The sequence below is a fragment of the Cynocephalus volans genome, chromosome 8 (assembly GCF_027409185.1).
Source record: "Cynocephalus volans isolate mCynVol1 chromosome 8, mCynVol1.pri, whole genome shotgun sequence".
Classification (NCBI taxonomy): Eukaryota; Metazoa; Chordata; class Mammalia; order Dermoptera; family Cynocephalidae; genus Cynocephalus; species Cynocephalus volans.
Genome location: NC_084467.1, coordinates 143,374,574 through 143,402,436, shown reverse-complemented (window position 1 = coordinate 143,402,436; position 27,863 = coordinate 143,374,574). Strand labels below are relative to the sequence as shown.

General features: G+C 40.6%; 2 protein-coding genes across 2 annotated transcripts in view; both read left to right on the top strand.

Annotated features, from left to right (window-relative positions):
- LOC134385166 (procollagen galactosyltransferase 2) overlaps positions 1 to 27,863 on the top strand; it is a 111,557-nt gene that overhangs the window by 28,167 nt on the left and 55,527 nt on the right. The gene's annotated exons all lie outside the window — the stretch shown is intronic.
- LOC134384473 (histone H2A.V-like) lies at positions 10,761 to 11,417 on the top strand. The gene is given in 2 exon segments (XM_063105994.1): positions 10,761 to 10,917; positions 10,919 to 11,417. Coding segments are annotated over 2 exon segments (384 nt in total). The 5' UTR covers positions 10,761 to 10,840; the 3' UTR covers positions 11,226 to 11,417.

Here is a 27,863-nt window from a genome sequence, read left to right as displayed (position 1 = left end):
ATCTTTTTGCTGGTGGAGGGTCTCGCCTTGATGTTGATGGGTGCTGTCTGATCAAAGTGGTGGTTGGTAAAGGTTGAGGTGCTTGTGGCAATTTCCTAAAATAAGACAGCAATGAAGTTTGCTGCATCGATTGACTCCTCCTTTCACAAAAGATTTCTCTGTAGCATGCGATGCTGTTTGATAGCATTTTACCCACAGTAGAATTTCTTTCAAAATTGGAGTCAGTCCTCTCAAACCCTGTCACTGCTTTATCAACTAAGTTTATGTAATACTTAAATAATTTGTTGTATTTCAATAATGTTCATAGCATCTTCACGAGGATTGCATCCCATCTCAAGAAATCACTTTCTTTGATTATCCATAAGAAGCAACTCATCATTTGTTCGAATTTTATCATGAGATTGCAGCAGTTCAGTCACATCTTCAGGCTCCACTTGCAATTTTGGTTCTCTTGCTATGTCCACCGCATGTGCAGTTACTTCCTCCACTGAAGTCTTGAACCCCTCAATGTCATCCATAAGGGTTGGAATAAATTTCTTCCAAATGCCTGTTAATGCTGATATTTTGACCTCCTCCCATGAATGATTAATGCTCTTAATGGCATCTAGAATGGCTTGAGGAGATGGAGAGAGTTGGGGGAACACCTGGTAAGTGGAACAGTCAGAACACATACAACACTTATCAATTAAGTTAACCATCTTTTATGGGGGTGTTTTGTGGCAACCCCAAACAATTACAAGAGTAACATCAAAGATCACTGATCAAAGATTCACTATAAAAGATTTAATAATAATGAAAAAGTTTGAGATATTGCAAGAATTATCAAAATGTGACACAGAGGCACAAAATGAGCAAATGGTGCCAATGGACTTGCTAGATGCAGGGTTGCCACAAACCTTCCATTTGTAGAAAATGCAATGGCTGTGAAGTGCAATGAAATGAGGTTTGCCTGCAATTGGATCCGTGATCTACATCTCAGCTGCATAAATTGTTCTAATGTCTTTTATAAAATTTTATATTTTTTAAACAAGATTGAGTCCAAGATCATTCGTTGCATTGAGTCATCTGTCTAGTTTCCTCTAATCCAAATTGATATTTAATTTCAGCCTTTCTTTCTCTTTCATACCATTGACATTTACAAAATCTACAGGCCTGTCATTTATAAAATGTCCCTCCTTCAATTTGGTTTCTTGGACGTTTCCTCTTGTTTATCGATTTTGGGCTTTAATACTGTATAAGTCACGTGTCTTCAACAGGTTGACGTCTGTTTGCCCTTTTCTGGTGACACTGATTTTGATCACTTAACAGGTTTCCAATTTCTCCATTGTATAGTAATATTTTCCTTTTGAAATTAGCAAGTAATTTGTCTCATTAGATTTTTAGTTAGCAGGAAGCATTCTGTGTGCCCAGTTTGTCTCCAGTGCTAAGTATGGGACCTGGCAGTAGTGGGTGCTGAATATTTGTGGGTGCTAAATAAAGTAGGATCTGTGTATATATTCTTATTTAATAGTTCTCAGAGTTGTTTTTTTTTTTTTTTAGGAAGATGACATAACTTTTGTATAGAGGAAAGACTGAGGAAGAATGTAGAGTGGGGCTCTTTCTAAAATATTTGTTCGTTTGAAGACCTAGAGGCTATGACTATTGAGAGCCAGTTTCACAGAAATCCACACCAAATGTAACTGTGGTCTTGGTTCTCAGAGTAGCTGTGGTCTCCAGGAAATTCGCCCTGTCCGAACTCTTGAAGACTGACAATATATTAGGAAGGAAAGGCCTGCAAGCAGATTAAAGTAAAAGCCACGTGATTTGTTGCAAGTATTAAGAATCATTTGAAAATTGCTTCTCTTTGCATTATTATAGAGTACTCTCATATTTTAAAATATGGCCTTTCATCAAATCTAAGATATACATACCATAATTTTATGTATTACAGAGAAAGAAAGAAAAGCTGCAAGTTAAATATAACATAATTCTTATCTCTTCAAATTTCTATTTTATTCTTATCAAAAGAGCTTTCAGAGTTATTGAGACATAGATGTGTATCTCTTGTGAACACATAAAAAAGAAAAATTATAGAGAAATAAATGGGTTGAGATATGCCTAAAATGTCACAGAGCCCAACTCTTCAGAATCACTTTTTCCCTTTTCCTGGAGTCATGGATGTCTGTGTTTTACACATGGTATAATTCTCTGTGCCATCATAAGCTTGGAGTTGTAGCATTGCCAAAAAGTGTGCATCACTTTTGTTTCCAGTATTTTCTTCTAATTTACTGACACCTGTTCTGCACTTTTTAATGCTGCCTCTTTCTTGATCTTACCTGTGTAAAAACCCTGACTTACATTACTTCCTCAAATGGTTGATAAGTGCTTTTTGACTGAGATGTTGAGGGATAGCAGTTACCCAATGGTAAACCCAGTATGAACAGGTTCACTCATCAAAGATAACTGCTGCCTTGTCTAAAGTGATGGGAAGATGCCACCTATTGTAAAGTGCCAATGAATTCAGAGATGTTAAAATGCAGGCGAAAAAAATAGGTCCTTGGAATCGACGAGATGCAATGTGTATGTGATATGTTTAAAAATAATTAGCAAAATTAAAACAATGATATTATGCAAGGTTGGTAAGAATGTAGAATCAGGCATGGGCACTCCTGGTACTATAAATTGTTAGTCTTCTGGAAGGTAGTTTAATAATGTAAATAAAAATCCTCAGTTGTATTGACATACTTTGACCTCATAATCTAATTTTTGGGGGGCTGTATTCTAAGAAAATACCAAAGATGCTTTTAAAGATTTATGAACCAAATATCCATCACAGCATTATTTATAAAAATGAAGAATTGGAAGCAATTTAAATGTTTAACATATGGGAGTAGAATAAAAGAATATTTTCAAAGAATGTTTAATAAGATGAACAAATACTCCCTAGAGCATACAAAATTGCACATACAGTATGCTCCCAATTTTGTTTAACCACATGTTAAAAGGGAGAGAGGAATATAGTAGGATGAGAAAGAAACTGGTACCAAGATGATTTCTTTCTACTAACTCTTTTCAAACAGTGTGGGAAGACCTTTCCTTTTCTTATATGCCTAAAACCCTTCCCAAGTTTCTATCATACCAGCAACAGATTAAAATCTGCTGCTGGGTCCTTTTGACTTTCTCTAGTGGAGTGACTTTCTCATCCATCCAATAACTTGCAGTTTCTACCCTGGACGTGTTGTATGGGGAGCTGCACTTGAGCCATGGTTTTCTGTGTCATGCTGGGGATCCAGGCATGGCTGGCCTCATCTGGTGAACTTGTGAGATGGGTCTGGTGGAGCAGAGGCCCCATGATTCCCACCAGGACTGAGGAATCTCCTGGGAATAACTGCAGGTATATCAACACCCAGGGACCAGGTCTGCACAGGCATGCCTGGTGACCTGGTGGAGCAGGGATGGAGAGTGTGGGAGGGCTGGGCAGGCTGCTGAGAAAACTTCCAGGAGAAAAGCCACCCCATCAGAGAAGTTCCAAACATGGGCTGGGAATTCTGAATATAACCTAGTGGCACTTTTTCAACTCTGCAGCCAGCCCAGATCCCAGAGAGTTGTCTGGGCCTTAGAGATCATATTCTGTAACACACTGGAGCCTTTGGAGCCCCACTGACCAGGAATACCCACTCCCCACTGTCCTGCCAACAGCAAAGAAGTACTGTGGCTGGGGAGATTCAGACAACCAGCTCATGTGAAGTGACAGGTGTCTCAGGCTTCTACTGGGGCTAGAGGTTTGTGTGAAAAGGCAAAGGAGAAAGCCAAGCAATTTGAGGAACTGACAGTTATTGACGGTCAGGAAGCCTGGAGAAGTTTGGGGTCCCTCTGCTGTTCACTCATCTCACGTATGTTCATTGAGCCCCCAATTCTTCATCATGCATTTGTCCCTGTCCTGGTTTCCAGCAGTCTGAGGCAAAGGGGCTGCTGAGCACTTGCCCCCCATGTGCACTTGCCCCCTCTGTTTCCAGATGCATGGGGAGATTATTTTTTTGTTAGAAGAAAAAGACAACTTCCTTTAGTATAAGATGTTAACTATTCCCAATGGTTTTCACAGACCTTGTGATATGAGGAAGGTATTCATGGCATTCAGAATCACCTCCATGGCTAGCTGCTGGCCCCTTGAGAGAAGGAGGCTACTTACTGTGGCTCCCACCCCTGCCCCCCACCCCCATGCGATGGCTTCCTGTTGCTGTGTACTGAGACTGTTCCCAGAACACTAATGTTCTCTATAGTGCCCAGAAAGGGCCATTGTATCCCTCAGGATGTTTGTAAATCACCCACTATGCTGGTTTAGAAATTATGGAAATAGGAAATTCTGTATCGCATTTGCTATTTAATTGCTGAGTGATGTTTACAGAGCTGGTTGCCTCTTGCTACAACTCCTAAAAGGGTTTTGTAAATTAAAAGTAGAGAAACTTTAAAATACCTAAGAGAGTTGTAGAACATAGTCAAGGACTTAAATTGCTCTGTTTTATTATTTCTATCATATTCCCTGATATTACTTGGAATAAATCCTCTGAATTGCTAGTTATATACCATTTTCTCCATTAACTTCTCAGTTCTGCAAAGTGAAGAATTGAGGTTTTTTTCCTTCACTACCTGCCTTCAGGACACCTGTATGAATTCCAAAGATGTGCTGCTTTGCTGTAATGGTTAAGGAAGACTGACTGGCAATCTTTTAAATCTTAGGTGCTCACCTAACTGCCCAAAGCCTCCCTTGGTTAGACTAGGCAGGGATTTTAAGACCGTGGTTAGCTTCCTGTTTGGAAGATGTGAAGTGAAGTTTATGTTCAACATGCACCTTAATGTATGATTAAACTAATGCCATTTTAGATCCTGGGCTAACACTGAGCTAACAGTGGCAGTTTTCCTTTTTAATTAATTTATCATGGCAAAGAAAATGCTGATAAAGTTTCTGTCGTGTTGAACTACTATAGCTGGTAAACTTGGCAATATGCTATCTGATTTTAAAAACTGGAAAGCCTGGAATATCACCTTTATCTTCTTAGGGCACATGTGTCCAGTGGGAATTTGTGCTTTAGAGTCATGTTACTAGTGGGAGCTGGCAGATCTGCCTGTCTCTTGCATCATATGTTTTCCTAACAAATGTCTTTATTTTATATATGCTTGAAGAATGTGATAATACATATACATATAGAAGGAAAATGAAAACAGTATGAAAAAGCATACAAGTGAAGAGTAAGTCCTTAAAGACACACTATTACTGTGCAACAAACCACCCCAAAGTTAGTGGTATAAAAGGATAACCATTTTACTGCGATCACTGATTCTGTGGTTCAGAAATTCATAAAGGACACAACAGGGGTGGCTTTTCTCTGCTGCATAATGATCCTCGGTTCAAAAGACTGGAAAGCTGGGAGGAGGGAGCCATCTGACGGCTCATTCAGTGCCATATCTGGTCCCTGGACTGGGAGACTTGAAGACCAGGATGGCTGAGCAGAGCACCTACGTGTGGTCTTTTCCCACGGCTTGACTTCGTCACAGCATGGGAGCCTCTTACATGGTGACTCTGGGCTGTGGGCATGAGTCTTCTGGCCAAAAAGGAGAAAGCTGCCTCACCTTTTCTGACTTAGCTTTGGAAGTCACACAGTGTTACTTCTGCTGCCCAGATTTAAAAGGAGGGGACATAGACCCCTCTCTTTTTTTTTTATAGACCTTATCTCTTGAAGGGACAAGTATCAGGTCACATTATGAGATGGGAGATATTGTAGCAGCTATATTTGGAAAATACAATATATAATCTTTCCCCCCCAATTGGGAATTTACTCTACTTAGAGATTATTCCAAATAGATCTCTCAAACTATTTACAGCTGCATAATCATATACAGCTTGACAGCACGTCATTTACCTAACCAGTCACCTACTGTTGAACATTTAGTTTGTTTCCAGTCTTTTGATATCAAAAACAATAATATAATAAATACTTTTATTAGATCTCTTTATGCATGTATCCCAGTATATTCACAGGGCATAGTCTTATAAGTGAGATTTGCTGGATCAAAAAAAAAAAAATGTGGATTTTAAATTTTGATAGATATTAAGGCCGGTTCTTTGCATCAAGATTATTTTGGCTGAGTGTGAGCAAAAACCCAAAATAACAACGGCTTAAACAGCTAAGAAATTATTGTTCCCCATGAAGGAATTTGGAGGTAAAGAGCCAATGTGGGGATTCCATGATATCATGAGGAACCCAACCTTCTGTCAACTCTCCACTCTGAATCTCTAAGGTATGTCCTTTATCTTCCTAGTCCTGTGCCTCATCCACATTCCAGGCAGCAAGATGGAGTAAGGGAGGAAGGGAGACCACCCTCTCCCCTTCCTTTAAGAGCACTTCCTGGAAATCATGTACAACACATCTTGTACACCATCAGCTCACACTTATACATACATAGGTGCAGGATTCATCTGAGTGAGTTGTGATGAGCCCATAGTTCTTATTACTAAGGGAGAAGGGGAGACTGGATGTCAGTAGGCAACCAGCAGTTTCTGTATCAGTTCTTTATGCTTGTGTATGCCATCTCTAATTCTCACAAAGAGGTAATTATTATTATGCCCATTTTTCAGATGACAGAAGTGAAGCCCAGAAATGGTAAGAAACTTGCCCAAATTCCCAAAGATAGAAAGTGTGGAATAGGAAGTCAGACCTGAGTCCTTTTTCCACTGTACCAAACTGGAATAGGACTGCAAGTTACAAATTCAGCATTTACTCAGCCTCCTCCAAAACATTATTGCTTTTCTCTGAGTCCCAGTAAGGTGATTTGGTCCTGGTTTTTTTTTTTTTTTTTTTTTTTCTTTTTTGGTGTTTGCATTGTATACACAAAGATTTGCTTTCTCTACGATTATTATTCTTTAACTGGAAGATTCTCTTCGTGCTGTTACAAAGCAGCAATAGCCTAGGAACAGCTGCTTTTGCACCTTGATTTCAATGGCTTTATAATTTCCTCTGCTTTTGGCTGCTGTTTCTTCTTTCAGATCTTCTAGCCTCCTGCTCCTCACACAGTGAATCCTTTCATAAAGAACGGCTGAGTCATGAAAGGAATGCAGATGGCCACGAGTTTATTTGTAGGCCTGGAGTCCAACCCAGGCTTCTTCTCACAGCCCAGGGCAGCCATCACCTGACAGCAGTCCATTCCTGGCCGAGTGGACCTTGTTTGCTGAAGGACCCAGGCCTTCAAGCCCTGCTGGCGATAGGAGCACAGCCTGTGCAACAGGCCCAGAAAGGAGCCCAGAATGCACATAGAGTGAGCAGTAGGCTGGCCCCCATCCCAAACACCCAGTAGTCTACTGCTTGCTTTCTGAAGCGGTGAGATGGGAAAATCATGGTCCTCAAAATAAGGTGGGGAGGATAAAATAGGAGCACGGAGTAGCAGAGCTAGAGGGTTTCACCTTTGTCATTTGGAGGTTCTACTGGGAAGAACCTTATAAAGAAATGGAATTTTCTGCCATAGAAGCATAAGACTCAAAGCTATAGACCCATGGGGTGGGCCTTCTGATTAAACCTACAGATTGTAGTGATTTTGGGGTAAGAAACCTGGAACAGGGCGTTTCACGGGATGTTAACATGAGACAGAATATTTCTATGTGATTTCAGCTGGCTTTCCTAATAACAAATAAAATTATACGCTGAAGTTCAATAATACTTCGGTAAATATGTAAATCGAATTGGTCTGTAGTGAAAGTGCTGGGGAAAAATGTGATTGTCTGTAATATGAAAATGTAAAGTAAGATGTATTAATCATTTCTAGAAATGAAAAAAAAATGATGCTTTAAGTTAGAAGCTTTATCTACAGTACAAGAGCAAATTAATAAACTAGAAAATAAAGTTGGAGAATTATCCCGAATGGAGTATAGGAAGTCAAAGAGATGGAAAACATGAAAGAGAGGTTGAGACATATTGAGAAAAGGATAAGAAGATTTAATACATGCTTGTTGCAATTCCAGAAGTAGATTTTTTTAAGTTTATGTATTTATTAATATTTTTATTTTTTTACATTCTAAGATGATGTTGTGGAGCAGTTCAGGGGGAGGGGGCATGGTTGATGCCCATGGCACCCCCCCCATTCCTGCAGGGGAGACCAGGGGCTTCCAGTCGTGGTTCAGTCATTGCTGCACTGGATGCAGATGTCAGGGGTTTTGGCTGAAGTCCTCTGTCCCACACAGCCCCAGCTCAGGAGCCCAGGGTCCTTCCTGCAACAGCTCAGTGGTCATCACTGGGCTGGCTATGGATGTTGGGGGGCATGACTCAGGCCCCCAGCCCTCCCTGGCTTGGGAGCCCAGGGGGCTTCCAGTCCTTCTGGGTTTTATAGGTGTTCTTTGGTGATGTGAGACCTTTGCTAGTTAATATCAAACTTTGTCTCTGGTCTGTGGGTATTCTGTTTTTTCTTTCAGTTCTGTGTTGGATTATTCGCTGTTCCCACCACTTCATCTTTGCACTGGAACTAACTTGTTGTCCCTTACTTACTTCTAGAATGGGGGAACTTCCTGTGGGAACCAGCACTTGAGCCTTGTAGTTGAGCTAGGTTGCCACTTTGCTGTAGATTCCCTGGGGAAGGCTTTTTGTGCAGCTCAGGTTTTAATTGTTGACCTTGTATGTATTCCAGTGTCTTGTGAAATCTGGTATACCTGGGTTGTGTGGAAACTCTGGTCTGGGCCTGAGACTTTTCAGCAAGTTGCACCCTCTGCAGATCTGTATTCCTGATCAGTTTCCACTGAGTGGTTCTGTGCTGACTGGGGGCAGATCAGCTGTCCTTGCTGTGCCCCAATGTTCTCCAAGTGGGCCTGTCTCCCCTGCATCCCAGACTCCAAACACTTCCCATGGGATGGGCCATGTGCCAGACCCTTGTGATGACTCACTGGTCTCTGAGTGGCTCCATTTTTTAGTTGCTGTGTCTCCTCGCTCCTATGTGGGTTCATGGGTACCCTGTTAGTGGTTTTGCTGGCCTGGGGGCTACCAAGGCCCTCTTCTCTTCTGCCACCTCCAAGCAACTTCATATGAAGGGCACAGCTGCAGCTTCTGCCAGCTCTTGCTCCGTGCACTCACTAGCTCCAGCCTTGAAGCGGCTGGGGCTCGAAATGGTGGGCGCGATCCTTTCTTTCTCTCATCATGGCTTCTCCTGCCTTTGTGAACTCTGTAGGTCTCCCAGAAGTAGATTTTGAAGAGAATAAGCGAGAGGCAGTATTTGGACAGAATATGGCTGACAATTTTGCAGAATCTGTAAAAGACACAAATGTTCAGATCCAGATTCCAGTGAATCCCAAACAGAATAAATAAAAAGAAATCCACAACTCTATACACCATAATTTAAACTAAAAAATATTTTTTTAAAAAAAGTAGGAGACTTTTAAAACAGCAAAGAGAAAGGATAGATCACTAAAAAAGTGCAACATAGTACAGCTGACTTTTCAAGAGCAAAAATCAAAGCCAGAATAACATCTTTAAAGTGCTGAAATAAACTGTCATTCTAGAATTCTATACCTAGCAAAAACTTCCTTTCAACAAGGAGAATCAACTGGAGACATTTTCAGACAAACCAAAATCAAGATAATTTACTACCACTAGGTAGTTACTAAAGAAGCATCTAACTGCATGCACTTTAGGAAGAAGGTAAATGATACCAGAAAGAAGGTTTTTTAAAAAAGCTTTTGCAGAAAGCAATGGTGCATAAGGAAAATGTTAAACAAATGGTTGAATCTTAAATTATTGGCTTTGATAACAGTAGTGTCTAACATAAGTGTTTAAAAAATCAAGATAGAACTAAAATATGGTATAATAATAACATTTTATTTGCGATATGGAGTGACTGGAATTAAATCATTCTAAGGTCCCTGTGTTGATCTGGACAAAGTTAAAATGTTTATTAAATTTAAACTTTGTCAAGTTCAATGCAGATCATAATTTCTATAATAACCATTAACTACTGAAGGGGAAAAAATGAAATGACAGAAAAAGCTCTTAATCAGTCAATCAGTCCAGGAAGGAAAAACTGAAAAAAAAGTACCACAACTGCAGAGCACTTGGAAGTTTTACAAATATTAAATACTTTCAGGTTAAAAAAAACAAGACTCAAAGAATTGAAAAGAATTATTATGATATCACATTCTCAGAATGTATCACAACCAGATAAAAGTCAACAACAAAAAGGTAACTCAAAATTTGCCATATATTTGGAAAATAAAAGTCATAACTATAAATAACTCAAAGGTCAAGGAAGAAATAATAATGGAAATTGAGAAGACATGGAGGATTAGATACTACTAAATAAGCTAAGTGGTGAACTGAAGACACTGCAGGAAGAAAAGCAGGAATAAACCCCATGAGAGAGGAAGATGATAATATACATATAGAAATTCATGAAATGGAAATTGAAGATACTAGAGAGAATCAGTAATCCAAAATATGATTCTCTGAAAAAATTAGTAAAATCAATAAAATCCTGGTAAGAATGATCATACAAATAGTATGAGATGAAAAAGAATATATAAATAATGATGCAACTAATATTTAAAATATAGGAATGCTATGAATAAGTTTATACCAATAAATTGAAAAATTAGGTAAAATATTAAAAGTTCTGAGGGAAAAAACATATAAAAGTCTGACTCATGAAGAAAGAGAAATCTTGTATGTTCCTCTTATCATTAATGAAATAGTCAGTAGTTAAAAATCTTCCCAACACGGAGGCGGGCCCGGGGCATTGTCCGGCTCCGGTCGGTGCTGCAAGAGCTGCGGCGGCGGCGCGGCGGCAGTGGGAGGGCGCGCGGCCGAGCGGAGGCAGAGTCCGCGCCGATACCATGGCTGGAGGCAAAGCTGGAAAGGACAGTGGGAAGGCCAAGGCTAAGGCTGTGTCTCGCTCACAGAGAGCTGGGCTAGTTTCCTGTGGGCCGCCTCCACAGACACTTGAAGACTCGCACCACAAGCCACGGAAGGGTGGGTGCCACTGCTGCCGTGTACAGTGCTGCAGTTCTGGAGAACCTCACTGCTGAGGTGCTGGAGCTGGCAGGTAACGCTTCCAAGGACCTCAAAGTAAAGCGTATCACTCCACGTCACTTGCAGCTTGCAATCCGTGGTGATGAAGAGTTGGATTCTCTTATCAAGGCTACCATAGCTGGGGGTGGTGTGATCCCTCACATCCACAAATCTCTGATTGGAAAGAAGGGACAGCAGAAAACTGCTTAGAGGGTTGTTTTAACCAACCCTCTTCCTCCCCGTCATTGTACTGTAACTGAGACAGAAGAAACAATGGGGATATATGAAATTTTTTAAAACAGTTAAATGGAAAAGCATAGACAATTACTGTAGACATGATAAAAGAAACATTTGTACGTTCTTAGACTCGAAGTTTGATAAAAGTACCTTTTCATGTGGTGACAGTTGTGTGTGGATTGGCTAGCCTTCCTCCCATGTGTTTTATACAAAAATGGAATTGATAAACCATTTTTTACAAAATTAATTTGTCTCAAAACTATTCTGTTCATGAAGTATTGGAAATATTTTGCTCAGACTTTGAAATTTTTTAAATCTCAAATTGGTTATTCAGAATGATCTTAAACAGAAATTGAGAATATAGCTTTACCATGATTGAAAAAAAAAAAAAAAAAAAATCTTCCCAACATGAAACCATCAGGCCCAGAAGAATTTATAGATTAGTCCTACCAACTATTTAGTGTAAAGATAATCTCAATATCATGAATAAACATTGAGTGATTAAAAAATAGGGAATACTTTCCAATTTATTTTGTAAGGTTAATATAACAATACAAAACCCAACAAAGGCAACACAAGAAAGGGAAAAACTGGGTAATCTTACCCACGTACATAGAAAATCCTAGGCAAAGTACTTACAAACTGAACCCAGCAACATGTCAAAAAGATACTGCATTATGTCCAAGTTGGGTTTATACCAGGACTGGAAAGTTAGTTCAACATTAGAAAATCTATAAATGCATTTTATCACATTAACAAACTAATGGAGAAAAGCCATATTTTCATTTCAATAGATGCAAAAAATGTTTGTTACATGTCAGCAATCATTCAAAATAAAACTCTGAGCAGACTAGGAAAGCAAGAAAATTTTCTCAACCCAATGAATGCTACTCACAAAACAAAATAAAACAATAAGAAAAACCAACACCAAAGCAGACTGTAGCAAATATCACACTTGATGGTGAAATGCTAAGGCATTCCCTTTAAGACTACGAATAAGGTAAAGGAGAAATTATCATCACTTTTGTTTTGCATTATTCTAGATAGTCTTGCCTGAGCAATATGAGTAAAAGAAGAAATAAAAAGTTAAGGATTAGAAAGGAAAAAATAAATAAATTATTATTCCCAGATAATTGTGTAGAAAACCCAATAGACTTTAAAGGTAAATAATAAGAATTGATAGAAAATTTAGCAAAATTCACGTATAAAAGTCAACTGCATTTCTGTTTATCACCACCTAATAGAAAATCCATTTATTAAAAGCTATGTGTAATAGCAACAGAAAATGTAAGGTACATATAAACAAATCTAACAAAAGTAGGTAACACTTTTATGAAAAATTTTTTTTATCTATTAAAAGCATTAAAGAATACTGAAATAAATGGGTGTAGAGGATTGAATTAAGTCCACCCAAAACTCACTGAGGCTTGAATTGTCTTCTAAGTTTTATGTATTAGAAACTTAGCCCCCACTGTGACTGTTAAGAGGGTGGGAAATCCTATTATGTTAATTGAAAGGTGGAGCCTTAAAGAGGTGACTGGATTGTAGGACTGGGCAATAGTCAATGGATTAAAAATGGTGGTCAGGGGTGTGGTTCTGAGGGCTTTAAAAGAGGAGAGTCTGTCTTTCTCTCTCTCTGCTCTCTCTGCTTCTACCATCTTGCATGCAATGTGAGACCCCTGGGTTGCTGTCACCACCACCAGATGGACTTTGAACTTTTCAGTCTCAGAAACTGTAAGCAGTAAATGTTATTTTTCTTTATAAATCACCCAGTTCTGTGTACTTTGGTATAAGGAACATAAATGGACTAATACAATGGGGAAGCATAGATGTTCATAGATAGGAAATCTCAGTGAAATTGTTAATCTCTCCAGGCTGATCTATAGATTTAATGCAATTCTGATTAAAATTCCAAGGGGATTTTTCATGAGCCCTGAGAAGCTGATTATAAGATTTTTCTGAAAGAGCAAAGAACCAAAAACACCCAAGTCATTCCTAAAGCAAAACAACTAGATGGGGGGGAGGCTTTTATCAAAAGACACCATAAAAATAGTGGAAAAACAATCCATAAAGAAATTATTCTGCAACTGATGGAGGAATAATATTGCGAATTAACAAAGAACTCCTTTAATAAATAAGAAAAATCAAAAAACTTAATAGAAAAATGAGCAAAAAAATACAAACAGGTATTCACAAAAGAGGAAACACAAAGAACCATAAATAAGTGAAGTGTCCCCCACCTGACCAGTAATAAGGAGATACAGATGAATATGACAATGAGACATTGTTTTTTACCAGCCATACCGGCAAAAATTTTAAAGCCTGACAACAAATATTGCTGGAGATGTACAACAAGCAGTCGCATATACTGCTGATTGGGAGTACAGATTGCTGCAATTACTTTAAAAACAATGTGGCATTCCCTAGTTATGTTGTACATGCTCAGACCTATGACCCAGGAATTCCACTCCTAAATACACTATTTTCCATATACCTCAAGGGATACATACAAGAAAGGTCACAGCAGCATTATTTGCAAGAGCAAAACTCTGAAAACAGCCTGAAAGTTCATTGATAGTCAAATAAATCGCTAAATTATGGTATAATAATAGAATGAACTGTTACAGCATTGACAGTGAGTTGATTAACTGCAGATACAAGCATCAACGTGTGAATTTCAAAGTCAATGTCAAGGCCACAGAAAATACATGTAGTAGGAATCTATGTAAAGTTCAAAAGCAGTCTAAAGTATACTTCGTTTGAAGCTACCTACATTCCTGGTAAAACTATAAAGAAAAGCAAGGAAATTAATAACCAAAAGTTGATATTAGAGATTATTGGTGGACAGGGAGGAAGAGTGACTAGGGAAGGTACACAGGGGACCTCAAAGGTATCCACTGCTCAAGCGAGGTGGCTTGTATATGGATTCTTTTATCATTCTAATCATGTTGTATACATTTTTGTATGATATAGTTTAGAGTAAGAAATATAACCATTGATATAGTGTCTTACCTTTCTGTAATATTGTCCAATGAATCTTTTAATTTTTTATTTATCTTCACAACACCTGTTAAGCAAAAGGTAGTTTCATTTTTCAGAAAATATATTTGAGAGGCAAATTTATTTGCTTCAAATTCCACACTAGGTTGATGGAGGACCTGGGGCCAGACCTCTTGTTTTATAGAGATATTTCTGCTGCTTGCCACTGTCACACGCCATGAATTCATTTATTCACTTCTCCGTTCATTCATTCGTGTAATATGTACTGTCCCCCTTCTTGATTCAGGCATTATACTATTGAAATTCTTTCAAGAATAAAGCTCAAGAATGTAAACAAGCCTAGGTAGTTAATATTTTGACTGCCTGACCTGCAGTGCACGTTCACCTTACCTGTTATAGGTCATCTCCTTCAGCCCGCGTAGTCTTTCCTTTGTTAGGATCTCAGACACCTGCTGTGTGTCCAAACTCATCCTTCAGTTTCTCTCAGCAGGTATTTCCTACTTGAGAGAGAACTGCCGACTTTTCCAGTGAGTGCCATTGCCCTATGTTTAGAAAAGGCCAGTGCGGGCCGAGCCCATGGCGCACTCGGGAGAGTGCGGCGCTGGGAGCGCTGCGACGCTCCCGCAGCGGGTTCGGATCCTGTATAGGAATGACCAGGGCGCTCACTGGCACTCCGCGGGTTCGGATCCTGTATAGGAATGACCAGGGCGCTCACTGGCTGAGTGCCGGTCACGAAAAAGACAAAAAAAAAAAAGATCACGAAAAAGACAAAAAAAAAAAAGAAAGAAAAGGCCAGTGCACTGAGATTGGAAGGCAGATAAGACATGTTCTCCCCTTGAGGCAGGCAGGCCTTTGTTCTTGAGGTGGAGAATTAATTCATGGAGCCTGCAGGGATGTCAAAACATTTCGTCTAAGGAGTGATAACTTGGCAGAAAATGTCCTTCCCTTTTGAGAGCTCCAGAGTCCAATGTTTTGAGCCACGTCACCTCATTGCATCTTCATAGAGCTTTCACTCCATTTTGCCTCGTCAGTCATGATTTTTGGGTCTCTTTATTGAGCACAGAAACTCAGTCACTGCCTATATCTTTAAATCACCTCATCATTAGAGGGGCATCCAGCTTCTAGCAGCTGCTGAACATTATCAACTTCGGCTTCTGCATTCCCTTCATCATACAGATTTTCTTTTGTTATCCCCAAGGGATCACACGCACAGGGTGCAGAGCAAGTCATGTCCCTGAGGCTTGGGAGAGCCTGTGGCCCTCTTCCCCAGCGTGGGGCTCACTGATTTAGTTGAGACTGCTGTAGTCCAGAGCAGAGTTGTGAATTTCTAATATTCATGGCCTGCCTCGCATGGGCCTGACAGTGTATCAAGTATTGGAGAGTCAAACCAGTTAGAATAGGGCTAAAAAAGAATACTAGAAGATTTAAAATAAAATAAACATAAGATTTGTTTAATGAGATAATGCAGGTAAACGAGTTAAAATGAACAACACTCAATAAGTTTGAAAAGTTAAAAACATACATATTATCTTTGAGATTAAAAATTAAGGGCAAGAAATAAGGAATAAAAGGTTAGGAGTTTAAAAACATGATAAAAAGGGCTGTACTTTTTTTTTATGTAAGATTCATAAACAGAATAAGGAGAGATGGTAAATTAGAACACCCCATAAAAGTACAATTAAAAGAGTAGAAATGAAGACAATACAGTTACAGGTACTCAGGCAGTGGAATATTTTAAGTAAATTGGGATATTAAATGGAAAAATTGGGAAGAAAACCCAGAAGCTTTCCTTAGAAAAAGTCAAACCAAAAACAAACAAACAAACAAAACAACACGCCTGGCAGCAAACACGCAAGGTAATAATGTAAGAAGCGCTTGAGCCCTCGCTGGCCTGTCGTGGCTCTGGCTTCCTGAGGCTGAGCTGTCCCTGTCCCTCGCAGAATGTCCTGCTTGAAAATGAAGTCTGTGAAGACACCCGGGGATTTATTTCCCTGTCCCTCCCCTCCACCCCCAGACAGCTCCGGTGGATACTTTTCTTTACTGAGTTAAACACATTTGTTATGTTCTACTTTGCTAAGGTTCTATTTAAGATTTTTGTTTATCTGTGTTAAGGCATGACTATATACAAATATATTTGGAATTGTTCATTATAGATTTGGGATTCAAAAACCGTTTTTGCAAATAAGATTTTTAAAAATTCTGTTTGTTTGGAAGATTTTTTCCACTGAAACAAGTCCAAATGCCTTTTATTGAATGATAGTCCATATTACTTTTATTAATGAACTACTTATATTTGCAATTTCTTGCTACATAAGTTTGGAAACTCCAAAAAAAGACTTGATATTATGTACTCATGTTACTATTTTTCTCCATTTTGTTTCTTTCTAATAAGTTTATTCTTTCCATAGGTTATGTGCTAGTCTTTACAATACAAATGAGAAAACTAAGGCTTAAAGTTGTAAAGCAATTGAGCCGGGATTAAATAGTTGAAGGATTACAGAAGTCACTTCGCTACACAGCCTCCTGGACATAATGGAATCCATCTATAGACAGTCTAAAGTCAGATACACTTGACTTTATTTTCAGTTTTTAAAATCTGACTAAATATAAGATTCTTGATTTTATGCCAAGTATTTTGTTATTACTGCCTTTGAGACCTTATCACAAGGAAATCTCCTTAACCATTGCTTTTGAAAATTCCCCTTTAGTTTCTGGGTTAATTAGGCTTGAGTCCTGGGTCTGCCACTTAGTAGCTTTGTGACTGTTTTCTCATCCATAAAATGGGGAGAATAACTACTTCCTATGATGTTGTAAGGATTAAACGAGAAAATACATGTGATTCATTCTACCAGAGCCTTATCTTGAGTGCTACATTACACCAAAAGGCTTCTGTTATGTCTTCATACAAATAACAATCCTGATGAAAATGTTGGCTTCTCTCAGGCTGTGCTGTGATCCTCTAGCAAAGAACTGTGGGTCGGTAAGTTTGAATCTGGCTCTGGTAATGCCTAATTCTCACTCTAAACATCAGCATGTGGAAATGCAAATAAGAATTTCACCAGTGACATGTTATCAGATAATTTATTGTGACAATTGAAAAACTAGTTGGGAAATTTGGGGAGGTGAACATTGAATGTTGGACGCTGTTGGCTTCCTTCTCATGGTGCCTCCAGAAGAACATGGTGGCAGCTAAAGACTAGAGCACGCCTTAGACGTGGCTGGACCTGGGGCTGGGAGGAAGAACAGTGAGAGCTTCCTTTGGTCTGCTTGGTCCTGGGGAGCCAGGGGGTCCTCTTGCAGGTCTGAAAGGGAGGTTTCAGCCTTCTCCCTGCATTGGCTGGGCCTGGACTCTATTTACAACTATGGGTGCCAAGTCCTCTCACTGGATTTCCAATTTGGCTCAAAGGACACACCCTAGTGAAAGCCGGGAAGGAGCATGACTCACCTGTTGCCATATTTTCTGTCGACCACATTTCATCTGCTCGAGCTCTGCCCTGGTCAAATGTCTCCTGGTGATTCCTTCAGGGCAACTGAGCACACGTCCCACTTCCTCCCAGACAGATTACTGGGCTCCCCCAGAGCCTCTCAACAACTTAATACCAAACAGCGTCTGACTCCTGCCTGTTTCCAGGGCCCACATGAAAGTCAAACTTTCCAGGTACTGATTATGGAACAGAAAGGGAGTGCCCCAAAAGGTATTTCACCGACCTTGTCTGATTGTGTTTCATTCTCACTGGTGAAGTATCCACATTTTAAATATTTAGTGATAAAAAAAAAAGGGCAAGGACAACATTCTTGCATTCAGTTATTCACTTAGCAACACTTTATTTGGTGCTGATGCCAAGCACTGTTCTGGCCTTGAGGATACAGTGACGAGCAAAGACAGACATACCCCTGCCCTCATTGAGCTTACAGACCAGGAGGAGAGAAGAAAGTTATTCAATACCACAGAAATAAATGCAGAATTGCAACTCTGACACATACTAGAGAGAAGAGGTACATGGTACCAAAAGATCATATAACCAGGGATTTCACCCATTTGGGGAGGTCAGGGAAGTCTTCAGCACCTTGGAAGTCTAGGGCCCAGGATCCTTGTCCAACCTGCCAAAGTCATCAGATGAACTCTAGAGCAGGCTTTTAAAAAGCTAGCATCTCGGTCATCCTTTCTCTAAATCCCATTTCTCCATTCACAGCAAGGGCAAAGGTCCTTAAACTTATCTGTGTGAAAGGAAATAACCAAGTTAAGGGAAAGTTTTGAGAAACAAGAGAGCAGTCAATAGTGCCATTTGCTCTTACAACATTATTCTAAATTATGAGCTCTTGGTTGACTGTTTGTTCCTGAGACATGAAGACAGCCAGTGACCCATGGGAGCTCTAAAGTAACTTCAATGCCCTGTGGCAGTGGCAATATTGCTGATAACATAAAGCCTGCTGACAGACCCAGCACTGTGAACACAGAATTACAATTTACCCTCTACCCTCTTTAAAATGTCTCCTTTTGTTTTAAACCTCACTCCAAAGTACAGTTTCAAAATAAGACCCTTGGCATAGTGGTTGATGGGGCAGTCATGTGAGTGCACCTGTGTGATTCAAGGCTGACTCTAACTCCTACTGCTTCTGAGACGCCGGGCATGCTGTCACCTCTCAGGACCTCATTTTCCTCATCTGTGTAAGAGGGATAGTAAGCACACTGCCTCCTATGGTTGTCTTGAGGATTAAGTGAGATGTGACAGAGGACTAGTGTGGTGCCTGGCTGCGAGTGCGCGCTCAGCTGAGGTTTGCTCTGGCCACCCCCTTCTCTGCAGAGCTACTACAGTGAGTAGTAACTGCAGTAGCGAAGTGTGTCTAGACTGTATTTGTGCATGCACCCCTCCCCAGGAGCATGTTACAAAGCCACACGGACCCTGGACATGTTGAAGCACACGGTGTTCCTTCCCTCTGACAGTAGTTTTCCACAGTAGAGATGGAAAAACAAAAATACCATCAGAATAGTCTCCAGTTTGCCTGGACACCACAACTAAAATAACTCAAAACTCCTCAAAAATATTTCTTCAACTTGCACATGGGCATGAGTATAGGATATGAACAGGTATCTAACACCTGCCAGACAGTGGTCTTCCCACCTGGCCCCCACCATGTAAAGAAACCACAAGTGAAGTGATATGGGAAAACCAGACTTAAAACTTTTCAAAGCAGGTAGATTCAAGACAAATATTTTCCCTCTTCCTCCTGAGCTGGCTGGGCGTGTTGTTACTGGAGCCAGGGCAACAGGTACTGGGTAACAGCGATGAACTGGACTGAAGTTTTTCATTAGCCAGAGCCAAGTTCTCATTCTGGGTGACTCTCTGGGAAAACAGTCTTTAGTTTGCTTCGCAAATTGGGTGATTTTTCTTTCTGTTCATGTTTCTAGTCCAGCTTTTTCAGTGAAGAAACAAGCACTGTAGCAAGAAAAAATTTAGTGGCTTTTAAAAAATTAAAATGCTTTATATGGGGTTAGTATTATTCTGGTATAGATTTGTTGCTTCTTTTGAATATAGTCACCATTTTGTCATTAATTTATGGAAACATTTATCTGTTCACTTAGCCATCCCACAAGCACATGCTAAGTGTTTACTATGTACCAGACACAGTGTTTTTTTAATCTGTGGGGTAGAATGGGGTATTTTGATTCATGTATACAATGTGTAATAATCAAATCTAGGTAATTCGCATATCCATCACCTCAAACATTTATCGTTTCTTTGTGTTGGGAATATTCAATATTCTCTCTTCTAGTTATTTGTAAATACATAATAAACAATTAACTACAGACACCCTACAGTGCTGTAGGACTCCAGAACTTATCCTGTTATTTAGCTGTAAGGTAGAGGTACAAATACAGTTCTGAGGAAAATGGGTCGGAATGTTGGAAATCACACCTTGCCCAGAAAACCCAGCCTATGTGGCAGCTGTGTATGATAATGGAATAAAGTAGGCCAGTACTCCATATGTATTTTCAGCATTTCCTTTGAGGAATTCAAAGAATAAATTAGTGCTAAAGCCAAGACCTATCACAATCTGGGAAAATATATTATTTCAGAGAATTATTCACCAGTTTATTTTCTCAAGCAGGACACGATGCTAGAGACCTGGGTAAGTGGGGCACACCTCTTCCCTGCTTCCTGTACCTACCCATCCCCGACAGCAGCGTTGCCCAGGCCTTCCGCAGCCACCTCACCCCCTTGACCAACCTCCTAGCCCAACAGATGTACATGGAGTTCCACAAACACGTCACACTCTTTTATAACCTCTGCCTCCACACATGTTGCTCCTCCTTCTGGATTATTCTTCTTTCTACCTTCCCCTCCCCCTAAATACCTACTCATTCTTCAAATCCTAGTTCAGACTTCTCATTCTTCCAGAAACCTCCCTAGCTCCCTCCTCCCCTGACCCCCACACCCCTTTCCAGCTGTTCCTTCCTCTCTAGCGCTTGGAGACCTTGTCATATGAATACCATTGTTGACATCACACAGAATTACAGTTATTTATTTATGCACTTGTATTTCCCATTCAACTATGAGAAACTGGGTGCACCTTAACATCAGTGACAAGGTGTTGTTTTCCAGAGGTGCCATGATTCCTGGCACATAGTAGGTGCACAGAGGTGTGTAGCCGGCATCTGTCCAACTGAGAGACTGTGCAGGTGTTTTCATAGTCCTTATTTGATAAGAAAGGAACCACTCAACAAATATTTGTCGAGCACATATTACCTGCCAGGCACTGTGAAGTGCTAGGGATGGAGGAATGAACAAAACAGACTAATATCCCTGCTGTCAAGGAGCTCACCGTCTGCACTTGAAACTGGGTGGTCATAGACTCAGTAAATATTCTATTACCAGGCAAGAAAAGGAGAACTGATATCAAGATAACCAGCAGTCTTTGCCGTACTAGTCTTCATTTTCTCTGTGTTTAAATGGGCATGTGTGTGTGTGTGTGTGTGTGTGTGTGTGTGTGTCTATATATATATATATTTTTTTTTTTTTTTTTTTAAAGGTAGACTGTGGTAATTCTGGTTTGTTTGCCTTAAGTGCATGTGTTGAACTTTGTCAACTGTGTCTTAAGAACTGATTCAGCAGGCTGTTATTTCTTATATGAGGGGGTGTGTGTATTGGGGACAGCCAGAGAAAGGCCAACTTTCAAGGAAAGTGTTCATGAAAGCTCCTTCACATGCTCTTGGCTCCTCACAATAACCCACTGAGCTAGGCAGACACAGCAGATATTATTGACCCACTATACAGATGGAAAAGACAAGGCACAGAGAGTTCATGTAAACTCATTAAAGTTATAAAGCTACTTGATAGAAGAGCGTATCTCCTGACTTTATGCTTTTTATTTGATTAGGGCATAGTTGGTTAAATAGTAGTGTCAGGTAACTCAGGATCAATGGGTAACTAAAATATTTACTGTTATTTTTTCCTGCAGTTGTTTCCAGAAAGGAGCAAATCAAAGCAAACCTCTCTGCTCAAAGCACGGACACTACCTTTAATTCTCTCCTGACCCTTGATCTGAGGGACTGCTTTGCCTTTCCATTGTCACTGTGGTTCAGCCAGTTCTCCTCCTCACACAGAGCAGCTCCTGGTGGTGAGGCCCTCCCTGTCGGGGATTGCTTCATTTAGCAAGTGCAGTCCTTGGGCTGTGACTTTCTCTGTGGTCACACTGGCTCCAGCTTACCATGACCTCATGCTTCATAGATTACACGTTTTGCCGTAGCATTGCCCTGCCAGGCTTGAGGACCGGCTGTTTACATGGTGGCGTCCATCCAGTCTGACCCTTAGGGAGTGCTGGGCTTCTCCTCAAGGTTTGCTCATCCTTGTCCTGTTCCAGCTTTGCTGCCCAGCAACTCTGCCAAGACCTGACTGTTCTTGCATGCTCACAACAGGGGTCCTTGCATCAACACGTGTCATGTCCAATCAAGATATTCATAAAGAATCCCTCTCTGCTGCATTGGAACAGAAAACTGAGAATTTCAAAAATTAAGAAAATTATATATCAGGAATGAAGTACAAGTGAAAAGAGAACAAGCTTTGGGAGAGAGTCTCTGAGCCTCAGATTCCTCATCTATAAAATGGAGATAATAGTATCTACTTGATAATTATGTTAAAGATTAAAGAAGTGTCCAGCTTAGTGCCTGGAACATAGTCAGTTATCCATAAATGGTAAAAAATAAAATAAAAGATATTTTCTTCTTTTTCCATAATATTTAAAATTTCGGCAGTAATACTCAAGGGAAATGAAAATATATGTCCGCACAAAAACTTGTCTGTGAGTGTTCACAGCAGCATTTTTTATAATAATTGAAGAGTGAAAACACCCAAATGTCCATTAACTGATAAGTGGACAAGCAAAATGTGGTATATCCGTACAATGGAATATTATTTAGGCATAAAAAGAAGTGAAATACTGATACATGCTATAACATGGATGAATCTTGAGAACATTATGCTGAGAGAAACCAGGAATGAAAGGCCACAAACGAATGATTCCATTTATATGAAAGGTACAGAATAGGCAAATCCAGAGGGACAGAGAAGGTATATGTGGTACTTGTGGGAGGTGTACACTTAAACTCATTCCATGGTGCCCGCATTACTTTTTTCCAATTCTATCAATATTAGACTGGTTGAGAGAATTATTGCTCAACCTGTGCGTGTTTGTCCTCCCTGTCTCATCAGAAATGCTTTCTGTGTTTGCGAAAGCAGGGAAGTGATATGATTGCTATTCTACCAGCCATATCTGAAACATTTAATTACTGAACTATGTGCCCTGAGCATGTGTAGATGGATGGGCCTTCGCTGTTAAGAGCTGAAATAATGTGATCTCTGTGTTGGGTCCGTGGTTTCTAGAGAGAACCTGCCAGTTTGGAATATTTTCATGGCATTTTACCCTAAAAGTTTTTGTAGGTTATAAATAGACTTTTAATCTCTACAACCCTGATAGCTGGCTTCTCTTGAAACAATTGGAAAATGTAGCATTTCTGGGCACACATTTCAGCATGGCAACAATCAGACAGGGCCTGCCTGTGCCCATTCTTAACAGTCCTCTTCTCTCACTGGTGGCTCATCCACGGCCCATGTCACTGCTTCATGTTATCTATGCTCAGCCTTGTAGGCATTGGGGTTGGAAAAAGTCCCCCTGAAATTGTTCATTCATTCATTCACCAAACCCATGACAAGTGCCTATTTTGTATGGTAAACTCTTTAGGTAGTGGGACAGTCCCTGTTCTCAGGGAAGAGAGGCTGGTAATGGAGAAAGAAATAATTATAATACCTGAGCAAGTGCAATGCTCTAAGTAGGAGCAGGTATTGACGAATCATTACAGGTATGGTGTGTCTAATCTAACTGAGGCATTAGGAGTTTGGAGAGGTTCAGGGCTCCTGGAGAAAGTCTTCCTGGGTCCTGCTGTGTCCTCTTTAGTATCGAGCTTCCGTTCTTGACCAGGGAGGAACATTTAACTGGTAACTGTACGTCTTCAGAGCATATCCACAAAATAAAGATCTTAATGGAATTGGAAAATCTGGTAAGAACGAGAAAAGGGGAAATTAAAAGTGGGTGAAAAAGAAGTGGGAAGAAGAATATGCAAGGGACGGAGGGGAAAAAAACAGGGAAAAAAGGTACTTAGACAAATGAGAAACATATTTGTCTTGTCTCAGACACTGCTGTTGATATTTTCATAGAATGCCAAGGGTTTTAACTCCAAGGAAAATTATGCTGAAGTAAACCTAAGCAAAGCTTATAGGAGATTGAGGAATCTTCCCACTTTCCTTGTTTTGTTTCCTGCTCGGACATTTACATCCGTTCATTCTGAGGTGATCATATTGGTCATGTTGATTAATACCCTTGACAAGGTAGAGAAGTCCTACCAATTTGACACGTGCTTCCCGGGCTTCCTCTCTCTGCGGGGCAAGCGTGGTGAGGGAGACTGTGTTTGGGGGGGCAGAAGGCCTGAAGGAAAAGTCCAGGCTCCAACACCTACTGTATCAGTCTGTTTCTGTTGCTTATAACAGAAGTACCTGAAATTGAGTCATTTGTAGAGAAACAATATTACTTACAGTTTCAGAGGCTAGGAAGCCCAAAGTCCAGGGAACACATCTGACGAGGGCCTTGTTGGTGATGACTCTACACAGCAACGCAGGGTCTCACATGGCAGGTGGCGGAGCAAGAGAGAGCTTCTCGTGTGCTCTGCTTTTAAAGCCATCAGAACCACAGGCATGACCACCATTAAACCATCAGTAGATGAATCCACTCACTAGGGCATAGTCCTCACAACCTAAGCACCTCTTCAAGGCCCCATCTTTCAATTACCATAGTAGGATTTCCCAACCTCTTAACACTGTCACAGTGGGGCTCAAGCTTCAACGAGTTTGGGGGGGACATCCAATCCATAGCACCTACAATATGCATGACTTGAGCAAGTCATAACCTTTCATCCTCGGCCTTCTTTTACATAACAGGGGATATAAAAATAATGCCTAACTTAGCTCAGAATGGGATAGTGCATGACATAAAAGTTGAGAGGTTCTTAACACAAAGAGAAGAAAAATAAAGCTGAGAATTGAAAGTATCAAGAAATGGCTCCTTTGTAATATGTTTAATTAAGTTCATCTCAATTTTAATAAGACGGTAATAGGCTTTTGAATGAACTGTGAACTGGTCCATCAGTGAATTTTACCATTAGGGAAAAATCCTGCCCTTTAGGAATGAAATTGGCTGGTTGCTTGCATTTCCAGAATCAAATATTTCTTTCTACATCACTTACCCAGGCTTCAGGTATGTCATGTCTATGATTGTTTCTGGGATGAAATGGGGCGTACTGAGGAGAGATGTTGAGGGGGTATAAACATTTATTTTGGTGGTTTCACGAGAAGTGAATTTTTCTGATTTCTTTGTTCATTAGGAAGAATTGCAACTAGCTGACTTGGTAGGACCTAGAGAAAGGCGTTTGTTGGGAGAAATTTCCAGCCCCCCAATCCACATCTGTGTCCTTAAACCACATCTATATCTAGTTTCCACCTGGTAGATGGGTTCCAGATCTTTAGCTAGAACTCCACCTGGTAACCAGGAAGCGGGAACTCGTTGGTATACTCTGCCTAGTGGTTGAGCATCTCTCCTTTGGCAGATCTGCTGCTGGTGAGGCTTTCCCTGAGAACAGACACAGAAGTCAGGGGACTTGACGACATGACCTTCCTTTAAAATGAACTTTACTACTTGCTTCCACAAGTGGAATTTTATTTTAGGTGGAGCTCTTTATTTTGGACACCAATAAGTCCTCCTTGATGGATAAAAACAAGAGGCACTTAAGAGGGTAGTTTGGTGTTCAAAGCCTTGAGTTGGAAAATCCACTTTTGCCAACTCACTAGTCATGGTGATAATTATCCAGATGGTGACTAACTTTGATATTCATTCCATCATCTTTCCCTTGAGCCTCTGGAGAATGAATTTTGCAGGTTCTCAGACAGCAAAGATCAATTGCTGCTCAAAGTTACCATCTTCTTGCCCCACTGATTGCAGTCCTGTTGTTCTATAGTGTCAGAGATCTAGACTTTCCAGGGTGCAGGGAAGCTGAGAACATTCCTTGAGGTTTAGCCTGAATGGGAGTGATCGTGAGCCCATGTTCTCAATATCTGTGTTCCATCTGCTGAGAGATTCAGTTTGTATCTTTAATATGGTTCCAGTGGCCCCACACTCACCCATGTGAGTTTAGCCCTAACAACCTCAGCAGGACTTGTAAAAATAAATGAGCCAGTTCTAATTATTTCAAGTTGGCTATGAGTTTAAGAGCCAAGTCTTCAGAATGAAAACTGACCTCTGGGACACAGAGAAATGTCAGTGTATTTAGGCATTGCCAGATAAATCTCAATTTTTTTTTTTTTTTTTTTTTGGTCCACAGCTAAGCAGTAAGCTATGTCATCCTACGGACATGTTTATTTATTGGTCTGCTCTATGTGCTTCCACGCAACGGTGACAATGCATTTTTTAACTCAGAACTTCATTGGCCAACGAGATCCCTGCACATGCTGTTGATCACATTTCCAGTATGTGTTTACCTTTGTCTTAATTTGCTTTTGAATGCAAGACTCATGGGCCTTTGCTAACTTGCACAACTAGATAAGAGGATAAAGGGGAAATAGGAACTAGAAGCAGAATCAGAAGGAAAGCACATGGGCAGTGTTAGGGTGAGAAATGGCCACACTTTCTTCCGAGGCCATGGCGGATATTGCACCAGTTTCTACCAGCTCTTCCATTTCAGTTACTAGCTCTAAAGAAAGCAAGCAAGAATTGATGGCCAGAGAGGGGACCAACTATGAGCACTGAAGTTGTATCAGGGCTAAAGCCCCTCTAAAGGAGGAAGAGGAAGACCTCTTAGTGGTTGGAAGGTACTGGTGCTCTTTAGAGGTGAAGGTAAGTCATTGTCCCAACATGACCTTCAAAGAAAAGTAAATATAGCTCAAAAGCTGAGCTCTTCTTATACTCTTAGCCTGAACCAGAGAGACTGGAAAGAGAGAGGGAGCGGAGTTAAGTGTGAATCCACCGTGGTTGGGAGAACTGAGCAAGGGTGGAATGGTCTTCACCTCCCAGGAGCAGGGTCTCCCAGCCAGCGCATGTGCCTTAGTCTGTCTGAGCCGCTATAACAAAACACTTTCGCCTGGGTAGTTTATAAGCAATAGAAATTTGTTTCTCACAGATTTAGAGGCTGGGAAGTCCGAGATCAAAGTGCCAGCAGACTTGGTGTCTGGTAACAGCTTGGTCTTCACTCCATAGATGGAGCCTTGTTACTGCGTCCTCAAATAGCAGAAGGGACCTGAGCGGGTAGGGCACTGCCTTGAACCTCTTTATAAGGTCACTGATCCCATCCTTGAAAGCTCCACCCTCAGACTTAATCACCTCCTAAAGGCCCCACCTCTTAATACTGTCATATTGACGATTAAGTTTCAAGATATGAGTTTTGGGGAGAGTCATCCAGACCACAGCACCATGCCTGTGTTTTCAGAAAGAGTGATTTTCCGGTTTGATTAGTGACTAAATCACTTGCAGGTCACCTCTCCCAGTGTCCAGCTGTCTGTTCACATCATTTGTTTTCTTCAGGGAATCCATTAGCTATAGGTCTTTTACCTTTCTGGGCGCCTTTCCTGGTCTGATTGGAAAAAGGACAGACCCAAGACTCATGTTCCACCAAGACTGGAAGGAGCTTTCAGGCTTGACAGAAGGGCCAGGGTGCCCCAGCTTCTCCGAAGGGGTTCACACATTCTGGGTTCTCGGTTTCCTAGCACGATGGAAAAATCCACCTCAGCTGTAGAGGTTTTTCTGTGCAGTTAGTTGCTTGTGGAATCTTGTGCAGGACAAGCACCTCCCTGTTGCATTGTTATACAGGGCTCTGAAAATAGAGCTCTTAACACGAGCCTCATGTTTCCTCCAGAGAGCTTGCATCTGGGCCTTTGCTGTCTCTCTCTCCAACCCTCTGAACAGCCCAGAGCCCACATGTTTTCGTTATTATGTATTCAAACGGAAACACATGTTTGTCAGAAGGATTAAAAGGCAGCAGTTAGAAGTGGATTTCTGTGTGTTTGCCCTTTG